This window comes from Branchiostoma lanceolatum, chromosome 14 (genome assembly GCF_035083965.1).
Source record: "Branchiostoma lanceolatum isolate klBraLanc5 chromosome 14, klBraLanc5.hap2, whole genome shotgun sequence".
In the NCBI taxonomy this organism is placed as follows: Eukaryota; Metazoa; Chordata; class Leptocardii; order Amphioxiformes; family Branchiostomatidae; genus Branchiostoma; species Branchiostoma lanceolatum.
In genome coordinates this window covers 17507227-17525640 of record NC_089735.1, presented here as the reverse complement: position 1 = coordinate 17525640, position 18414 = coordinate 17507227, and the positions used below count along the sequence as shown (strand labels likewise).

Here is an 18414-nt window from a genome sequence, read left to right as displayed (position 1 = left end):
CTGCTTTGTATAATTTGCATAACCTACGTAAAAGCTATCTCTGTTAATCCGGAAACACAAACAGACACACGCAGACACACCACAAACAATACCTCCATTTTTAATTGAGGTAATCACTTGTCCTGGAGTCTATGAGTCTTTTCCTTTACAATTCCAAGCTGTGGCACGAGCTGAGGCAAGACTCTGTCCCAAATCGATTTTGTGTGTCTCATTACGCGGTTGCTAGAAGAGCTATGACATCCGGTGCCGCGCGCTGTATAATCTGCGACTCCAGCTGGGGAATTTGCCAGCCAGCAGCGGCTGTTTATTACAGTGGAAGACATTTTTATCGATCAACCTTTCACCCTCCATGTCAGTCTTTGGGAAACATTTGTGCACCCTTTCTAAGTCCAGCCATGGAGGAGGTGAATGTCGAGTGGTTGTCATCAACTGCCTTGAATATGCGCGACGAGCTCTGATGAGGATCAATGAAGGCCACAGTCCACTCACGTATTCAAGGCGTTAAACAACACCCAAATGCTTTCAAATCAGTGAAACAAACGTCTAAAAGTATAACATGATATTTATGTAACCTCCAGCCTGCTTTGGTGTGTTCTACCTAAGCATAGGGCTTTTTCCGACCGCTTCTATTTCCACACGGCCGTTTTGATTCCGATTACTGCCATCCCTTCGAAAGGGAAGTAATTGAAACCAACCTGGCATAAATTCCCCGGCGTGCACTAGTGAACTAGACCGCACCGGAGAGATACAATGGAGCTTACGATTGTATGGTTACTTCCCACGCCTTTTGTCTCTTTAATCTATGGCCTATCCGTCTAAACCGTCTTGGCGAAGGTATGAGGTCGTGGAACTCTAGTTTGGTCCATGACTTCAATACCCTTTTCACGTCAGTTCACAAATACAAGTGTGAACACGATAACTCGAGAATGCCTTGATGGATTGTCTCCATACTTGGTATGTGGGTAGGTCTTCTTGAGACCTCGAAATTATTGGATTTTGGGGCCCTAGTGGCTTGCTATTGAACTGCAGCGGAACGCTCGGGTTTGATATCTCATGTTATGGACATGCTATGGTCATGATTTTTGAGTGGTAGATAGCTCTTGGGAACGAAAAGCCTAGGTTACACATAGCCGAACATGGCCTCCCGACTCTCCCCCGACCATGGTTGGAGTGATTCGGGAGTGATTCGGGAGCTAGCTCGGTTGGCGTTCGGCCGAGTCGGCTGGCGTTCGGCTGAGTCGGCTGGTGTTCGGCTGCGCCAGCCGAATGTTTTGAAAATTTCAAAACATTCGGCTCTGGACGTAGGGTCTGAAATGGGTCGGCTGGTGTTCGGCTGGTGTTCGGCGCGGTCGGCTAGTGCTCGGCTGGTATTCGGGATTGAGTCAGTAGTAAAATTAGAACCTTAACCACGCCAGAAACACTACTGACTTACTCCCAACTAGTTTCCAACCTACCCATAACTCACTCCAAGGCCGTAGACAAATCTCTGCTAACTAATTCTCAACCAAGTGACTACTATCGGAACGTGGGCGAATCACCCCCGACCTTCACACGACCAAAAACAAAGAAGAACACTAAAAGCAGTATTAAAGCTAGCCATGATCCGAATTCGATCTCTCGGTGATGTTAACAACATAATAGAATAATTATTTTGATTAAAACCACAAATGACCCCTCTTTTGAAAGTCGCTGAATGTGTCCATTTAAATTCGTGAGAGGGTCTGCAATCAGTCGGGGTTTAGTCAGGAGATATTCGGCAGTCTGCGGCTAGAGGTCGGGATGGTTGGGAGTAAGCTAGAAAGCATTCGGGGCCCATTCGGGAGTAATTCGTGTACTGGTTAGGAGATGATCGGCGCATCTTCGGCGCATGTTCGGCGCCAAAGATAGGTGTGGCCCAAAAACTGGTCAGACTGCTCCCGAACTACCGCCGACCCGAGTCGGCTAGCGTTCGGGAGCCATGTTCGGCTATGTGTAACCTAGGCAGGAAGCAATCTAGGTTTGGACCCCTAGCAGCGTATTTGGAACTGCAGGAGCCGATTTCGTTTCAAAGTTTCAAAGGTATTGACGGATCGTCATGATAATTGGTTTTTAGCTAGCTTGAGTGATGATTGACAGGATCGTATGTTAATTATGCTAATCGATAGCTAATTTGCATGCTTAATGAGGAAAGTTTATAAATCCACTGAATTCAATTATAGGACTCTCAAACGCGTGACATATGTAACTGAGAAAGAGAGGAATATCGATAGACAGCAATTATGCAAATGAATACATAATTTGCATAATCAATTGAAAAATACTATAACTCCATTATGGTGAATGATGGGGATTGCATTATTGCAGCATTTGGAAGTAAAGTAGATGTGATGTGGATATTATCAGACATAAATCATGCAAATGAGACCTCATTTACATGATTTATGAGGATATGCTGCAATTGCCTTGCTTGCTGAGACCTTCATACGTTGAACAACTTGTTTTATTTGGGTAGGGAAGGTGATCAACTGACATAATTCATAGAAATGAGGCCCTTATTTGCATAGTAAATGAAAAACGTTTATGATATGCCACTCGAAAAGGCTCACATCAGTCGGCGAAGGTATGGGGTCATGGAACTCTAGTTTGGAAACTGAAATGGTCCAGCGCCGAGGGATCTGCTCTTAAGAGGAAAAACAAAACTTTAACTGTCGAAGCTTTATTGCCAAGGTCGCCAGTGCGACGGTGGGGGGGGGGGGGGGATACAAATAGCATGAAGCTAACGTCATGTAGGCCTGCCCCTGAGGACCCTCCGCCAGTATGCACACATACATCTCCGTGATATGTGGCATGCTCTTAACACTGAAGAATAGATCGTCTGAAAAACAGGTGCATTTCCCTTTCAAGACAGCCTCAGGGGTTGTGGCTAGGCGATCATTATATTGTATTCAGCTGCTGATCTTTCTTACAGAGCTGGTCTTTTACCGTCGTTTGTCATCCGAAGTTGACAAGTCAAGACTTGATGTGAATGATATGACCCATGATAAAAAGTAATACATCATACACGTCACTATGAACTAGATAAGTTTAAACGAGTGAAATATTTAAGGCGAGAAGGAGAAGTACAAGATGAGTCTCATTTACATTCCAAAGCATCATTAACAAATACGGTGTTTCTCCTTGGTGCTGATGGGCTTCTCCTGACTTGTTCTGTTGCACGACGTTCCTTTAACGCTGATTAGCCCTCTCACATTTCTTATTAACTTCGTATCTGAGATATTTGTCCTTGGTGCTGATTGGCTATCTTCTAAGACCTTTCTTTGGTGCTGTAGTTATTTTCATTGGTCCATCCCTCGCTTATTATGCATGCGGACTGGCAATCACCTCGTGTTTGATTCTTACTTCATCTGTCCTAAATTTCTATTGGTTTTGGTGTGTTTTTGTTTGTAAGTTGATTGGCTGTGCAAGAGGTATGTTTGAATTAGGTTGCTACAAGATTTTTGTATATATGACAATGATTATACTTTAATATATGATAATACTTTACGTTTAGGACCGCAATGTTAGCAGCGACACCTAGCTGCAGTGCGGAATCAGTCAGTCTGGGGAAAAGTCGTCTGTGATTGTTTATTAGCTTGGAAGTGAATAGATAACCTTGTATCCAGTGAGTTTTCAACTTAATGTAAATTTCATGGCCATATGATGTATGGTTTGCACTCTGCAAACTGGTAAAAATTTAGAAGATGATACTCAAAACGTATTCTAGGTTTCGATGTGAGGTATTGTTGGAGGCATGGGGAAGAGTAACAAGAAGCCTGGATATCCTGTGGGCTGTGAAATGAAGGTCTCACCAACCATAAATACAAACATTTTCCTGTATAGATATGCTGGAACGCGGTCATATATAAGAGCAAATCATAGAAAAAAGAAGAACGGTTTAAAGTTAAAAAGAAATCGAAGATCTCATACCTCAGTGAATTATTTAGAGTTTCTGTGTATTTATCAATGCCATAGTCATAACCATCACAGAAATCATTCCCTTCTTCCCTTAATTAATCAATCAATCAATCCCGCCCAGCTTTCTCTCCCCCGTTAGGGGTCTTTCGTTGGGGACAGCTGTCCAGTTGTCTATGGACTATAGTCACTATACCACACAACTATCATGAAGAGGGTGACAACCTGTTATGCTACAATACCTGATAGTACTGCCAGGGGTCCCAAATCATCACATACCAAAATCCATACAAATCCATCAAAATAATCTTGATTGAAACTAGCTTAACTGTGAGGCTGTTTCCAGGTTGAGCAAAAGAAACATTCCAGTTCGGTCTATATCAAAATTCACCAATCAATTAAAAGATCGGAAGAGAACAGCGAAGATATGTCTGTCCATACTGGATGTATCGGTTAATGTGGTTTGGAAGTGTCCTTGGTAGAGTAGCATTGCTGTGTTGCAGTTTCACCAGAACACCATTCTGTCATGGCGCTACACGACTGACAGCTAGCAATATGACTGCATTCTGCATCACCTTAAACCGGTAAATGGCCAGACTAAAATCGGGGGACATATATCTCTTGGCAGCGAGAGATTGTGTGACACAGGCTGACGGTATTAAAGCATAAGGGATGAGAGCTTCAGTAGTCCGTTTGTCACTGGAATTAGGGCCTCATAACTACTGTTAAATGTCTGGTGAATATTCAAAATACCTTCCAAATAACACGTAACAGTGGCTCACTGCGTTCACCGGTTTGACGAAAACAGCCTTTCAGTTTCACCTCCCCATTCAAATGTGGGGAAGGATTGACAAACCGAACATTTGGTGGGGAACTAAAACCGGTTGGGAACAATATTGGACAGGTCTGGGGTCAACCCATCGATCTGTCTCTTCCAGTCGCCTTACGGAAGAATGCACCAATCAATTTGGACACATTTGTCTTGGAAAAGCTGCTAATGCGCTTTGCACGACTCGAGAATCGATCAGTCATGCTTGAAACGATATTCAGATGTCTACAGATGATAGATGACATGCAACAGCCGGGTGCACCTTTTAATGGAATGAATTTATCTTAAAGAGACATTTAATATCTCTCAACAAGTCAGTGATGTATTGCTTGTGTGTATCTAGGTAATGTTTAGAAATGGGGGTAGGTTTGAGGCCACGAACTGAAGAAAATACTTTTTTCTCAAATCATGACTCCTCGACCTGCACATGATCGTTACGCCGAATATTCACATTTACTGACAACTGTGCACAATATCTGACAAAGCGTCCTTTAAAACGTCGACTAAGTGGAAAATTGAACGGGGTTCCATGGGAAATAGGAGGCAAACTTTGAACATTGAAGGGCAAACGTTAGTAATCAATTTAAAGTCATGTCGGCATGCATCTCAAGCTAGTGAGAGTTATTGACGGAGAAAGATCTTCAAAATGTGCAAGGTAGCAGCTCAAGTACTTGGATACAATCTGGAAACGGTCGGACCTTTCCAAATGTTATCTAGTTGCTTGAGTAAATTTTACCTTGTGAATATATTACCATGTCTGACCTTCGTCGACGAATCTATAAGTTACTGCTGAATTAGCCTGTTGGCACCAAATATGTATCAGTTACAGGGGTAGGCAGCAGGGAGAATGTTAAGATGTTTCTGGCCATGTTGTGCTAGGAAGGGGTATGAATGTATGATGTTATAAAACCCTGGCCTGGCACATTCATTCTCATTTTTGACTGAAATTTACTTCCTGAAACAGTGCTTTCATTCCGTTATGCGTCGATTTGTTTGCCCATCGTGAAGTCACTGAAAATGTACCGAATTTTAAGAAGGGTGATTAGTTTATGCGTTTTGATCCACACATTTCCGTCCACACACTACACTCAGGCATTGACGCGTAGAGTAATGGTTGATAACACAAGCGGTGAATCATACAGGATGAATAAGTAAAAGCGGATACCGGTAGTGTTTTCCAAATATGTAATCGGGTCGGAGCCGCCAGGCAAGGCTCGAATACTTTATTCTATGTACCAGTACTAGTACAGGTAACATTGGATATTACCTGCATCTCTAGACAATAAATTGAAGACGTTCATTGCACTAGTAGCATCTTACCATTTGCTGCACAATTGCTTCTTCTTTTATGCAAAAATTCAATGAAGTCTTGGGCCGGTACTGACTACTTTGGCAGGCTTCTTTCATCATGGGACAGTGCAGGTAAGGTGGAGGCAGACATCTTACTCATAATTACTCAGACTTTGATCACCCGTGCCCAGTGGCACACCGGGCGGTAAGCCCTCTCCAGGGCGATTCTTGGCCAGGGTTTCCGCCGTCTTTCAGGTGGACATTAGAAATGCCAATTTCATTTGCGCTAACCTGCATGGTATTTAGAGCCCAGCTTCTGTTAACTCTAAGTACGTTTGATGCAACAGTACGAGCTGCCGAACTTGACAATTTACAGCCATCCTCAGCCCACACTCCCTCGGCCCCCGCTTAGAGGATTGGAGTTCACTCCAACAGACAGGTACTTAGAACGTAATCACACCCGAGCAGCTGACTGCCGGGATGACACGGGCCGTGCTCGGCACGCTACTCACGTCAGGACGGTATACGCAAGGTAACAGCTATTCAAGCAACTGGATAGATTTTGGGAGCGGCCAGATGTTTCAGGTAGTATCCACTACTTTTCTTTAACGACCAGACAAGTTTTCTGATTCACTGGATGTTAGGCAGGAAACAAAAATAAGACAAATTTTATGATAATGAGCCAGTTAGCTTCTGTTGATTGAGTACTGGAGCTAATATTGTCCGCTCGCGGGGGTGGTAGGGCTAGGCACAGACAGTTCGACGTGTAGGCCCCCTTTCCTGCTGAGGGAGGGATCGTACATACTTTTCTATATTGCCTCTTTAACTCCAGGGCGGTATGCTTGACATTCAAGAACGACAAGCGGCATCAATCAACACGATGTTCGCAGTAAACTTTTACCTCCGTAAAAGAGTCATTGTATTGTTCTTTGAGCTGCAGGCTTGCCCCGGGCCCAATGTCCCCCTGGAAGATGCAGATATAGAATGAGCGTGAAATTCATAAAGGTAAATCAAGAAATCAAGAAATTCACAAAAACTCTGAGCTTTGAGACTTTTGATTTCTTGTTCGAACATAATTTTCAACCCGGATTTAACGTACAAGGGTGCCTACATTTACGTATCTTCGCAATTCCATCAAATACAGTGAAACGTATTACCATACAGTGAATTTTATTAAATTCTATCAGTATTTTTATCAATTGCACCGAATACAGTGCAATACTGTTCGTACACTTAGCAATTTCGGGCATATTAGCCATTTACGGGTATGCAAATGTAGTACAACTGTTACGTAACGTTATACCTATGAAATTGCTAATTGTACCTAATTATTAAGAATAAGAATGCTAAGTATGCAAATGAAATTGCACTTTATTTGGTAAGAATCCTAACTAAACTGATATCATTGCACTATATTCGGCACAATTGCAAGGTATACTAGTCACATTGCACTGTACTCGGTACACTTGCTAAGTAGACTTATGCACTCTCGCAAGGTGCATCCTGAATTTCATATCCTGGTCGGTCACCTGACAATCAGTGCAAGGAACAAACTTTACGAAGTTGTCACTTTCAAAACCTGGCTGGCCGGAAGGATTGCTTGGCATCCCTATCTCTCGGAAACAGCTGAAGGAACTATAACATGTGTGAAAGAACCCTGAAGGTATACTCTGCCGACATTAAGGATCCTCACATGTCCCTGTAGCTCAACTGGTAGCAACCTCACAGTTGAGATCCCGCAAACTTGCAAACCCCGTTTCAATCCTGGGTAGGGTATCTGGTTGGGGCTGCACCCGTCTTTCGGAATGGACGTAAAATGCGGGCCCCATGTTCGAGGAGGTGCCTTGAGTACGTTTAAAGAAGAAGGGCTACCGACCCCTCCCTGTAGAAATATGCCCTGCTACGGAAACAGCAAGGGAGCTTGCTGTCCTATTTGCCACTAGGCACTACAAGGTGAACAGCAACAACAACTTAGGATGAATGTAAACAGAATGTGCGTATCACTCTGATATGTTGGCCGCGTTTCGTGATTGTTTGTTGGATTGTTTAATTGCTCATCTGTGTATTATCTATGTTGTATCCTGATAGATAACGTTTAAAGGTGATTATCACCTGTTTTAACATGTTGTTTTCTCCAGTGAAACTGCGCTGTACATCTACTGTGTAACATTATTCTATATGTTCGGGAGCTCGAGAGCTGCTCAGGCACACCTGTCCAAGGATCAGCGCGTACACACAACAAACTGCTCATGCGCGGTAGCCACTGTTTGATCAACGTTGCATCAGCATAACGGGCGTTGCAAACGATTTCTCTTCAGGTTTGGGCACAACTATGTGGAACATACATCCGGGATATCATCATTATTCACGGACACGACCTTATAGTGACGTGCTAGATGTTCCGTGTACAGGCTCCAAGGACCGGGATTTCTTTCATTGGCATGTGAACTAAACTGAGCTGACGAGCACATACATACCATATATGGCATGCAATGACCATTCCACAGGGCCTTCTTTTCTTTCTTTCTTCTCTGGTGTGTCCGTTTCCTTCGAGGGATGTGATTAAGTCTTTCTTGATTTCATCCAAGTAACCACGGCACTGTAAAGTATACGCACTGTCGGCACTAGGGCCCAATATTATCGCACTTTCAGACAACGTCAAAACGTGACGCATTGGCATTGACATTGTAAGACGCTACAATTAAACACTATATCATCATCTACATGACTTCTACTGCAGCCGAGGCAATACACCCGCAGATCATAGTGACTGGTAACCTCAATGTACTATGAAATGCTACTGTCAGATTGAGCACTTTAAAATCCAGGAGGATAAACTGGATTCAAGACATTCAATGTCAGATAGCCGACCCAAAGCTGCCAATCTGCGGCGGCTATCATATCAAAATACATTCCTCACACACCCTACTTTTTTCAAAAATCATCAGGAAAATTTGGGGTCTGGCCCATGGACTACAGGGGCGCCTACACGTGGAGGCTCCCCAGCACCAGGACAGACATGCCCCCTAGGAAATGCCACCCCCCTAATCGCGCGCAACAAATCACCAGGATGGGCTGAGTTATCAAAACAGGGATGGAAGCTAACATTGTCGAGGACCTCCAGCCTGTTGCAGGCAGGTTACCAGAACGGACACCCTGCAAGTCGTATCTTTATCACATCTGGTAAGTACCAAAACAAAGTGTGGCTATCCCCGTAAATAAGTACAGGACAAGACGTCCCGGGCAACTTAGTTAGAACAGATGTAGTATACGTATGACTATGAGCAGTATTGGTGGGTTGTCTGAACTGATTAGCGCAGCATGGTCAGAATGGCGTGAGCTGAAGTTTAAATGACCTGCTGGTATTCTGTACTCCCATCAAGTCACTGATGGCAGACAGTAGCCGTCCATCAGTCGTCTGAATCATCACAACCACAACAGGCATAGACGCCGGGAACGTGCACATCGGCTTGTTGACAGTAATAAGGCAGAGAGAAAATGCTGAGTTTCCAGTTACCGTCCTGGAAATTAGGATGAGTAGGTAGGGATTCTTACTATTTTTCAAAAGATTTTGACTGAAGTGATCCAACAAATACATTTCAGCGATGCAAACTGATATTCACCAGAAACTGATATTTTCAACATCATGTTGTAATTATAATGAAAACAAAATTGCACTTTAGAAGCACGAGTCCCTTGCCAAAAAATCTTAGGGTCGGCAGGTCTTTGCTAGGGTCGGCCGGGAGCCGGAAACACAACATTATTTTCCCTAGCCCTAACGCACCTTCCACTGAGTCAGGCTGGGTGGACCGGCCCCTCAACATCATTGACGACCGTTTTTCAGATTTCACTGAGTCACGATTCCTGAATATTGATGCTGTATTCATGACCATAACGTTACGGGAGATTCAGAGAACCGATAGGAAAATCGTGGCTTCGCATCTATTATGGGATTCCGCGCATCAAGAAGTCACAAGACATCCAATGTCTCCGCAATATCAAAGCAATATATCAGAATCAAGTGTCCCCTGGTGCCCATCGGCGGACGGGTTAGGGGCTGCTTGCCAGGTTTTACTGTTACATATCAAGGTTGGAGGGGTAAATTCAGCAATCTTACGCTAACTCCTTGTATATCTGCCCTGTACTATCCACGAGTCTACAAATAAATGGAAGGATTGTAAGTCTTCTTACCCGTGATGACGAGGGAAGAAGTTTTCTCCGTTGTCTGCATCATTCTTTTTGAGCTGTTTTCCCTGAGACGGAAATTCGCTCTCTTATTGAACACCAGGGGATTTGGAGATCGTTCCGCTCTGATTATATCAATACTGCTGGAATTTCTGAGTCGTACCGCTGTTCCATATGGACGACCGATGCCCGGGAATACGTATCCGCCAGCATTTTGCTTTGCAGTTTCAAGTGAAATCCTCTATTGAGTTGAAAATATTGCTGGAAGGTTCACCCCTCAGTCCATCTCCGTCCCGAAAACAACTCAGTCAAACGCATCCACCGTGGCTCAGTTCCAACCCTTCCTGCCAGCTTCGGAGCAGAATTGGCAGGGCGGCTGACTGGCGTGTGAGCGGGACAGCGCCAGGAGGGGCAAAACAGACGACTTTTTCCTGTTGCCAACCTACACAAGACAGGTCTCAGACTACACCAACCTAACTACAGGGAAAATCGTAAAATGTTTAGAAGATCTTTTTCCTGCTTGGATTCGTCCTGACAGGTTCCGATTTACCCAGAATAATAAAACACACGGGGCCCGTATCAGTGCCCATCTAAGTGACGAGATCTTCAAATATGACCGAGTCCACCGCCATTGTCGCCTGCATCTTCCACGAAAGCTGCTGGCTCAAATATTGCACTGCCAGCAGTCCCGGCCTCACGAATTCGGATTCCCCGGAATATCCAGCGTAGTCGTGACTCGACGGTTGGCTATTGATCGCTGTTCATATGAGATCACTTATCGATAGAGGGCTTGAGAATGAGCCCTTTCAGGGAAAGTAGATTTTTGATGGCCGACAGCGAGTAGAAATATATCCTATCAATTCAGCATCTTTCCACCCGCACTGACAACCTCCGAAGAGCGTTGTGCCATCTCACAAGCAAGATCACAAAGCTCCTACTTTACATCTGAGTAATAACGTGCAGATACCACATAGCGGAGGGATAACAGGTGGAATAAATACAACCTATGGGGCCCTGCAGTCGTCATCGTGAAGTCGTCAGCCGATACGAGCAGTACATTGGATATAGCGGTCGATACGAGCGGATTTAATCCCTGGACCAGTGATATATGTAGTACGTGATATGAGTCGACGGGGCTATCTGGCGTTCCTCCACAGAGTTCATCAAATAATCTGGAAGCCATTTTCATTCCATAATTGTTGACTTTTTTGTTTAATATGTTAAAACGTGACTTCCCAATCTCAGCATTGAGAGTTTTGTAGGTAAATGAGTACAATAGATTTTGCAGAAGCTTAACTATAATTCTCTCTGTAATAATCCGAGGGCTCCCATGCTCCCCGGTCCCTTCCTATGTCCAATTTAACGCAAATTTGGCAGCTTACGGCCCATCTGAGACGCTGCCTTTCACATTTCAGCGGGAGGTCGTTACATTATTCTGCCTCCCGGGCCCGTATATCACCCGCCTCCGCTGACCTTATTGATCAGTCTTCCCTACGTGTTGAACGTGCCCACGCCTCCGCGTCTGGCGGCTTCCAAAATATCTCTACTACAAAAAGAACTGGAAAGTGTGAACAGGAAATACCTGTCCACACCCTGAGTTGTTTGTTCTGTCAGTCAGTTAGTAAACAATATTCCTCAGCCATTCTCTCATCATCGGCAATCTTTCTAAACAATAATCTACATGTATCATGTTACCCTCAAACACCACAAGGAGGTTCATTTGGACCGCAAGCGTATATTTTGAAGTGCCATTGAAACATTTCTGATCCGAAAAAATCCTTCCGTGACTTCAAGGTAGTACCGTCAGTGCAAAGCGTGGTCCTTCTTATCTTTTTGCATGAATTGTGATAATGAGCATGAATTGTAGAAAGGGGTATTACTGAACAAAATATAATGGGGTTTATTTGAGCTCCGTTCGGTCATTTTAGTAACGTTAGCAACAAATGTTGTGGTGTTTGAGGGTTAAGGGAAATCGGACCTCGTATTTCCTTGTATACATCTACTTTTCAGCCTTTCGTTCAACGGAAATTATAGAAAAAAAGCAGACCGACTGAGGCGTTCATATCATAGGGTTCGTGTATATGTAAAACAGATTACCTAGCAGACAAAGAGGAGCACCAAAAAAGTGAAGCTTAATATCTGAGTTATATGCCATGTAGTGCACGTTACATGTTCAAAATAACAGTAAGAATAATCATCTCATTATAGATATTCGATATTGAAATATGCAATTGCTTTTACGGTATCTAATCGAGATAAAACGATGGCACATGATACTTGGATGCTGTCCAAGGTGCTGATTTAATGACGTTATTGCTGGGTTATATATTGTACAATGGCGAGGACGGATTGGGGAGGGGGTTACACTCTGTAGGATCGTGCAGATTTACGAGGTGAAGAAATACGCGAATGGTCTTGTTGTCGGGATGGTATTTCCTCTTATCTTGTGAAAGCAGCTGTTGATTTGATCGGTATCACACCGCTTCTGTGAACGTGTAAGTCGTGCCATAACGTGAAATATATCACGCCATTATCTTATGTATCGAGTAATGATGTTAGGTTAGTGCACTAGTATAAATAGTCCGAAGTTGTTAATATTCCATGTTATTTGCCGTGCATTGTACCTGATGCAATTGTTGCGCAATAAACTTGACTTGACTTGACTTGTAATTCCCACTGCATTATTTGCATTGTACTGAGATAGAAGAGAGAGGAGAAGAGAGACGTTTTTTTGTTCCATCCATTGTGAGAACGTAGGTGCTGGCGATGTATGCGACAACATCTGTGCAACTGTACACATGTGACGTTGGGATGTTCCTATGCCCTCTGGCTCAACTGGTAGCAGCCTCACAGTTGAGGCCCTGGTTCCATTTAGTTGCTATATGGGAGACCCTTGTTCAATCCTGAGGTCAGAACATGTCGGTTGGGGCTGCATTCATCTTTCGGACGGGACTGACGTAAAATTGAGGTCCCGTGTTCGAGGAGGTGCTTCTAGCACGATTAAGGAAAAAGGCTAGCTCTCCGATTCACCGGTCATGGCAACAGACTTGGGAATTGGTAAGTACGAATAGTTATTTTTTAATCTAAGATATTTGACAAGAATCATACTTACTGTCCAGAAATATTTCTGAAACCAACGAGATTTGAAATTGAATGCGGATTTCAATTTTTGGCATGCACCGACCGTACGGCCATCCGGCGCCTACATGTACGCGAAATTTTGTATAATTTGCCCCTATATGTAATGACAGGATTTGAATATGTCTATCTTCCTGTTGTCTAGATAATGTGTTGTCTGTTGTCTAAGCATGATAATTTATTCATAGAATGACAATACTTCCGAGTAGTACAAGCCTATAGTATGCATTATCTGTCAACAATTGCTTTCAAGCGTTATCTTAAACACAGAAGGGTGATTGCCATTACTAAATATGCTATATTGCAGCATTGCCATTGTGCTACGTCACGTTTTGCTGCCATTATTTGCTGTGTACCATTGGATGGTGGGCATACTTTATTTCCATATCTAGTTTCAGCTTTAAGTGTACTTTCCTCTTGTTGTAACTTCTTAGTAGCCTTTGGAATGAACCATTGATCATTCTAGAAACGGTGTCATTTCACAGCAACAAATACGTACTGACAATTTGTGCATTTTTTTTAAAGACAATGCTAACATTTGAGGAAAATGCAATTTTCATCGTTAAGTACTTTCGAAAGATAACTATATATCGGTAGCGAACTACAGCTACTCTACCAAAATCGCTTGGTTGCGGGAATGATGGACTAATATTTCCAGCAACCTGCGGAGTCTGGTAGAGACTACGCTAAAGAGAACTTCACACACGCATGTGTAAACTTAGACGTCAACCTCACCCGATCCACCAACGTTAATGTTGGGGGATATGGTCAGAATACTGGGCTGCGCCAAATTGCGCCAGGAAATGCGCCAACTTTGCGAATTTGTGCCAATTTTCTCTTCCGGTCACACTTACGTGCTACGCATTAGCGTCTGAAGCCCAAATGAACCAAACAAAATGGCCGCGCCCGGAATGCCACATTCTCAGTTTCAGTAATACAGTGTATATATGACTTAACTGAAAATAACAATGTTGCCACTGAATCAAAAACCAATGTAAAATTATCACAAATTCAAAAAATTTAAGAGATTTACAGTGATAAGAGGTTGTTTGCCGTTTTGTACCGTCTTTGCGAATGCCTGGTACACTTTGGGGCAGTTCTGTGAGATACCAGATTTAGCTGTGCGGATATTGCTTATCGTCGGCATACCAGCGTGTATACTGTGACATAACAGCCAGACGCAGAATAGAGCTGCACTATCTATATGAAGACTTACAAAGCTTCAGACTGACACTTGCTACCGTCAATGGAACGATGAAAAGAAAATGCTAAAACGAATGCGAGGTACGTGTATTCTGTGGGCGGATCCGGATGTTGTGTTAAACGAGTTGTTGCTTTACCTTGCTATTCCATGGTAAAAACAAAAAATTTTATGAGAAAAAAACCGGATACACGTCTGTAAAGGCGTAACATTTTATAGTTCGGAATTTAGTTATCATGATTTTCTAAAAAATAAGTAACACGTTACCGTGGTGCATTGCATAATCAATAACACGAGATATACGATTTTTGGATGTGAATACCTTTCGTAAAACATACCTGGCAAATATTCCTTTCGTCTAAGTTGATATTGACTGGTGCTCGTTGGTGTGTCCAGAAATGACCCTCTATTCTCAGATTGTGTTGCACGCCGCCGGTGCATTTACCCTGGGAGACCAGACACCGTATATCGGCGCGCCACCAAGCATCGCACGCGCGCCTAAGCTTTCCAAATATTCGGCTAGCGGAGCTTGGGTTTACAGCGGAGAGTGGGGCGGGGGCGGACTTCGGGAGCAGCGGGAGGGTGGGCCGGGAAAGCTTAGGCGCGCGTGCGGTGCTTGTTGGCGCGCCGATATACGGTGTCTGGTCCCCCAGGGTACGGTGCATTTTGTAATAACCGTCTAATGCAGCATCGTCAGCGCAGCTCCGTTTTACACGGCTTTTGCGCGGTAATGTGGCGCGTAGACATTTTACGCCGTAATTGCAACAGAAGACTCCCCGCAAATATCATCATTAGTTTCCCGGGTATTCTCCAGAACAACATTGATGCGGATCTACCCCCGTGTGCCATGGAGCGGCAGCTATTTGAAGATGCTTAGTTCGAAATTTAGTTATTAGAAATCCACTCATAGATTGTTTTCGAAACAAAACACCCATAGTTCATTCTGCTCGAAGGCATCCAAATTCTACAGTTCCAATTTAACGTTGTCTGCTAATCTTTCGTTCACAAAAATTGCGGTTTTCCTGTGTCTTTATTGATTTGGGGTTGCTGATAGATTGTTTAGCAGTACTTATGTAAATTTTAATCCCTACTGAAGGAAGAGGTATTGCAGCGCGTCAGAGCTGGTGTAAACGTCTAGGTACAGATGTGCGTTTTCTCACGATCCATCTGTTCTTTGAAGACTCATGGACCGCAAAACTTCTCTGCAATGTTTTAGAGGCCAAACAATACGATACGTTTTTGCATTCAAAATAGCCTCCGCTGAGCCTATCACCTTACGAAAACCAGAAGTGCATAAACAATGAATAGTGTATGAATGTTGACATGCTGTGATGGCCTTGGTACTGAATCGTAGGTTGCAAATGCTCCACCACAACCACGCATACAATTGCATTAAGAACACGACCTGAACCTCTTCAGACTAAAATAAATGTGATGATAAGTACGAAGGAACAGGAAAGAACTACATGTAGGAAATGAAAGGAATGATTTATGATAGCCGTAATCGTCATTATGGTGTGAAGTGGAAGCTGGTGACCCTTTTTCATAGACGAGGGCAGTGGAAGAAATCACTGACCCGCAGTAGACAAGGTTTCAGACTTCAGCTTGTGCGGACATCAGCAGATTGGTTCAGGGACTGAGTGGCCTTGGAGCGAGAGTTGATAACTTTATCTCCAGACTCTAAGTGACGAGGGGCGCTAAAAGCGAGCAATCTTGACAAGAAGACGTGCACTTTAGACGATGAGCTGAGCAGTGGATTCGGAGTTAAGTGGAGTCTGGAATCACAGGATTTTTCTCTTAAAGGTCTCATGTTGCCTTGTGTTCATGATATAGGTATGTCAGACACAGTTTCATAGAACTTACTACTACTAGCCTGAAAAGGTGCTTTCATAAAAAGCCTAAAAGATATTTGCTACTTAGGGCATACTGATTTGATTACATGACAGATAACATCCTGTGGGCATTGCAAAATTGATGCGAGCGTGCAATACAAGTTTACCCACCCCGCGCCCCAGACAAGTGACCTTCATTATCCATTTATATTGTATGTAGAAATATTAGTTAGATGCATAGGATAGACACTTGTTACCATTTTCATATTTTCTATTGTTTTTACCCTAGCAATTAGCATATGGGCATGAATTTGCAAACAAAAGTTATTATTATCATTATCATTATGAAATCTAAGTGGTCAGGCAGGTTTTACAAGGGACATAACTTACAGTACATGGTAAACAAAACAAACAAATCTTTATTTTGTGTTATTTCACATTTTCTTGGAAGATTTTGAGAAACTTCGCTCATGGCTCGAAAACATTTTGTGCAAGGGGTAACCGTAAGTTTATGACAGAATCAGTACGTTTTACTTTAGGAAAAGGCCATTGTATAACATTAGTATCCGTTTTCCGATATCATTTTTCAATCTTTGGCATTGCTAATTTTGCATTCTCCATACAGGACTAACGGACGGGTGGCGTTTGGAAACGGACGAAAAGTGATGCGCACGCTGTAATCCATATAATCAAGTTAGTGTGGCCAAAGGAACTTTTACCTTGACATTTCTACATCCTTCAGCGACAGCTGAACATAGAACTCAAGTCATGAGACATCGTAAAACAAAGTGTGGAACTCTAACTTGCCAATTTTAATTCATACTCTGCTTGATTGACTTATTATCATACGATGACATTCCACTTTGTTATGCTATTCCTACAGATCCAATAAAAGCCATTTGTGCCATATTTCAATTCAAACGAGAGTTCCACGACCTCATACCTTCGCCAAATGATTTTAACCTATATGGTTGACGTATGAGGAGTGTTTCTCATCAATTACAAATCATACCAGTTGATCGTCTACACTCAAATAACAGAAATTGTCCTAGGTATGAGCTTAAAAAGGTTATGCAAACATATATAACAATTATGCAAATGAGGTCCTTATTAGCATAATTTGATTCAACGATGTTCACATTCACATAACTTCCAAATGCCAGAAGTATGAAATTGCCATCATTTACCTGTATGGAATTCTAGTAGTTTCTCATAAATTATGCAAATTAGGCCTACAATTGCATATTTTCTATCTATCAACCTTCCTCTCTTCCTCAGTTACAAATGTCACATATTTGAATAGTCATATCAAATGTCAGCATTTTTTAAAATTGTCTCATTAATTATGCAAATTAGGATCTGATTTGCATGATTATCGTCCAATCATACAAAGTATCACACAAGCTATCTACATACCAAAAAACATCCATCGAGCCCATCTTAAGTTATAGTATTTTCTCATTTATTATGCAAATGAGGTCCTCATTTGCATAGTTGATATCTAGTAATATTTCTCTCTTCCTCAGTTACATATGTCACATGTTTGAGAGTCCTATCATGGAATTTGGCGGCTGTATAAACTTTCCTCATTAATTATGCAAATTACATGCTGATTTGCATAATAAGTATCTAATCATGTACATCATCACTCAAGTTATCTACTTACCAAAAATCATGACCATCCATCAAACCCTTCTTGAGTTATTCCCTTTCAAAATCTGAAGCAAAACCTGCTCCTGCTGTTCCAAAAAAGCCACTAGGGGGCCAAAACCTATACCACTTACTCTCTTTCCAAAGACCTATCTACCACTAAAAAATCAGGACCATAGCATGTCCAGAACACGAGATATCAAAACAGGAAGTTCCGCTGCAGTACCGTAACAAGCCGCTAGGGCACCCAAAATCTAATCATTTCCATGTCTCATCAAGACCTACCCACCTACCAAATATCAAAACAATCCATCCAAGCTTTCTTGAGTTATGCCGTTGGTTACAAACACACACACACA

General features: G+C 42.8%; 1 protein-coding gene and 1 long non-coding RNA gene across 3 annotated transcripts in view; one reads left to right on the top strand and one right to left on the bottom strand.

Moving 5' to 3' along the window:
- Positions 1 to 15066, bottom strand: part of LOC136448091 (tetraspanin-17-like) — a 25530-nt gene extending 10464 nt beyond the window's left edge. The window contains exon 1 of one of the 2 annotated variants that reach the window (XM_066447215.1): positions 14912 to 15066. In XM_066447215.1, the coding sequence (XP_066303312.1) occupies positions 14912 to 15014 (103 nt within the window). In that variant the 5' untranslated portion in view covers positions 15015 to 15066. Of the gene's footprint in view, positions 1 to 10240; positions 11384 to 14911 lie in introns of those variants that run through there. The other variant, XM_066447216.1, reaches the window with a different exon arrangement.
- Positions 12996 to 18414, top strand: LOC136448095 (uncharacterized). Its single transcript, XR_010757833.1, has 2 exons — positions 12996 to 13291; positions 17031 to 18414. It is a non-coding gene; the product is annotated as an uncharacterized lncRNA (long non-coding RNA).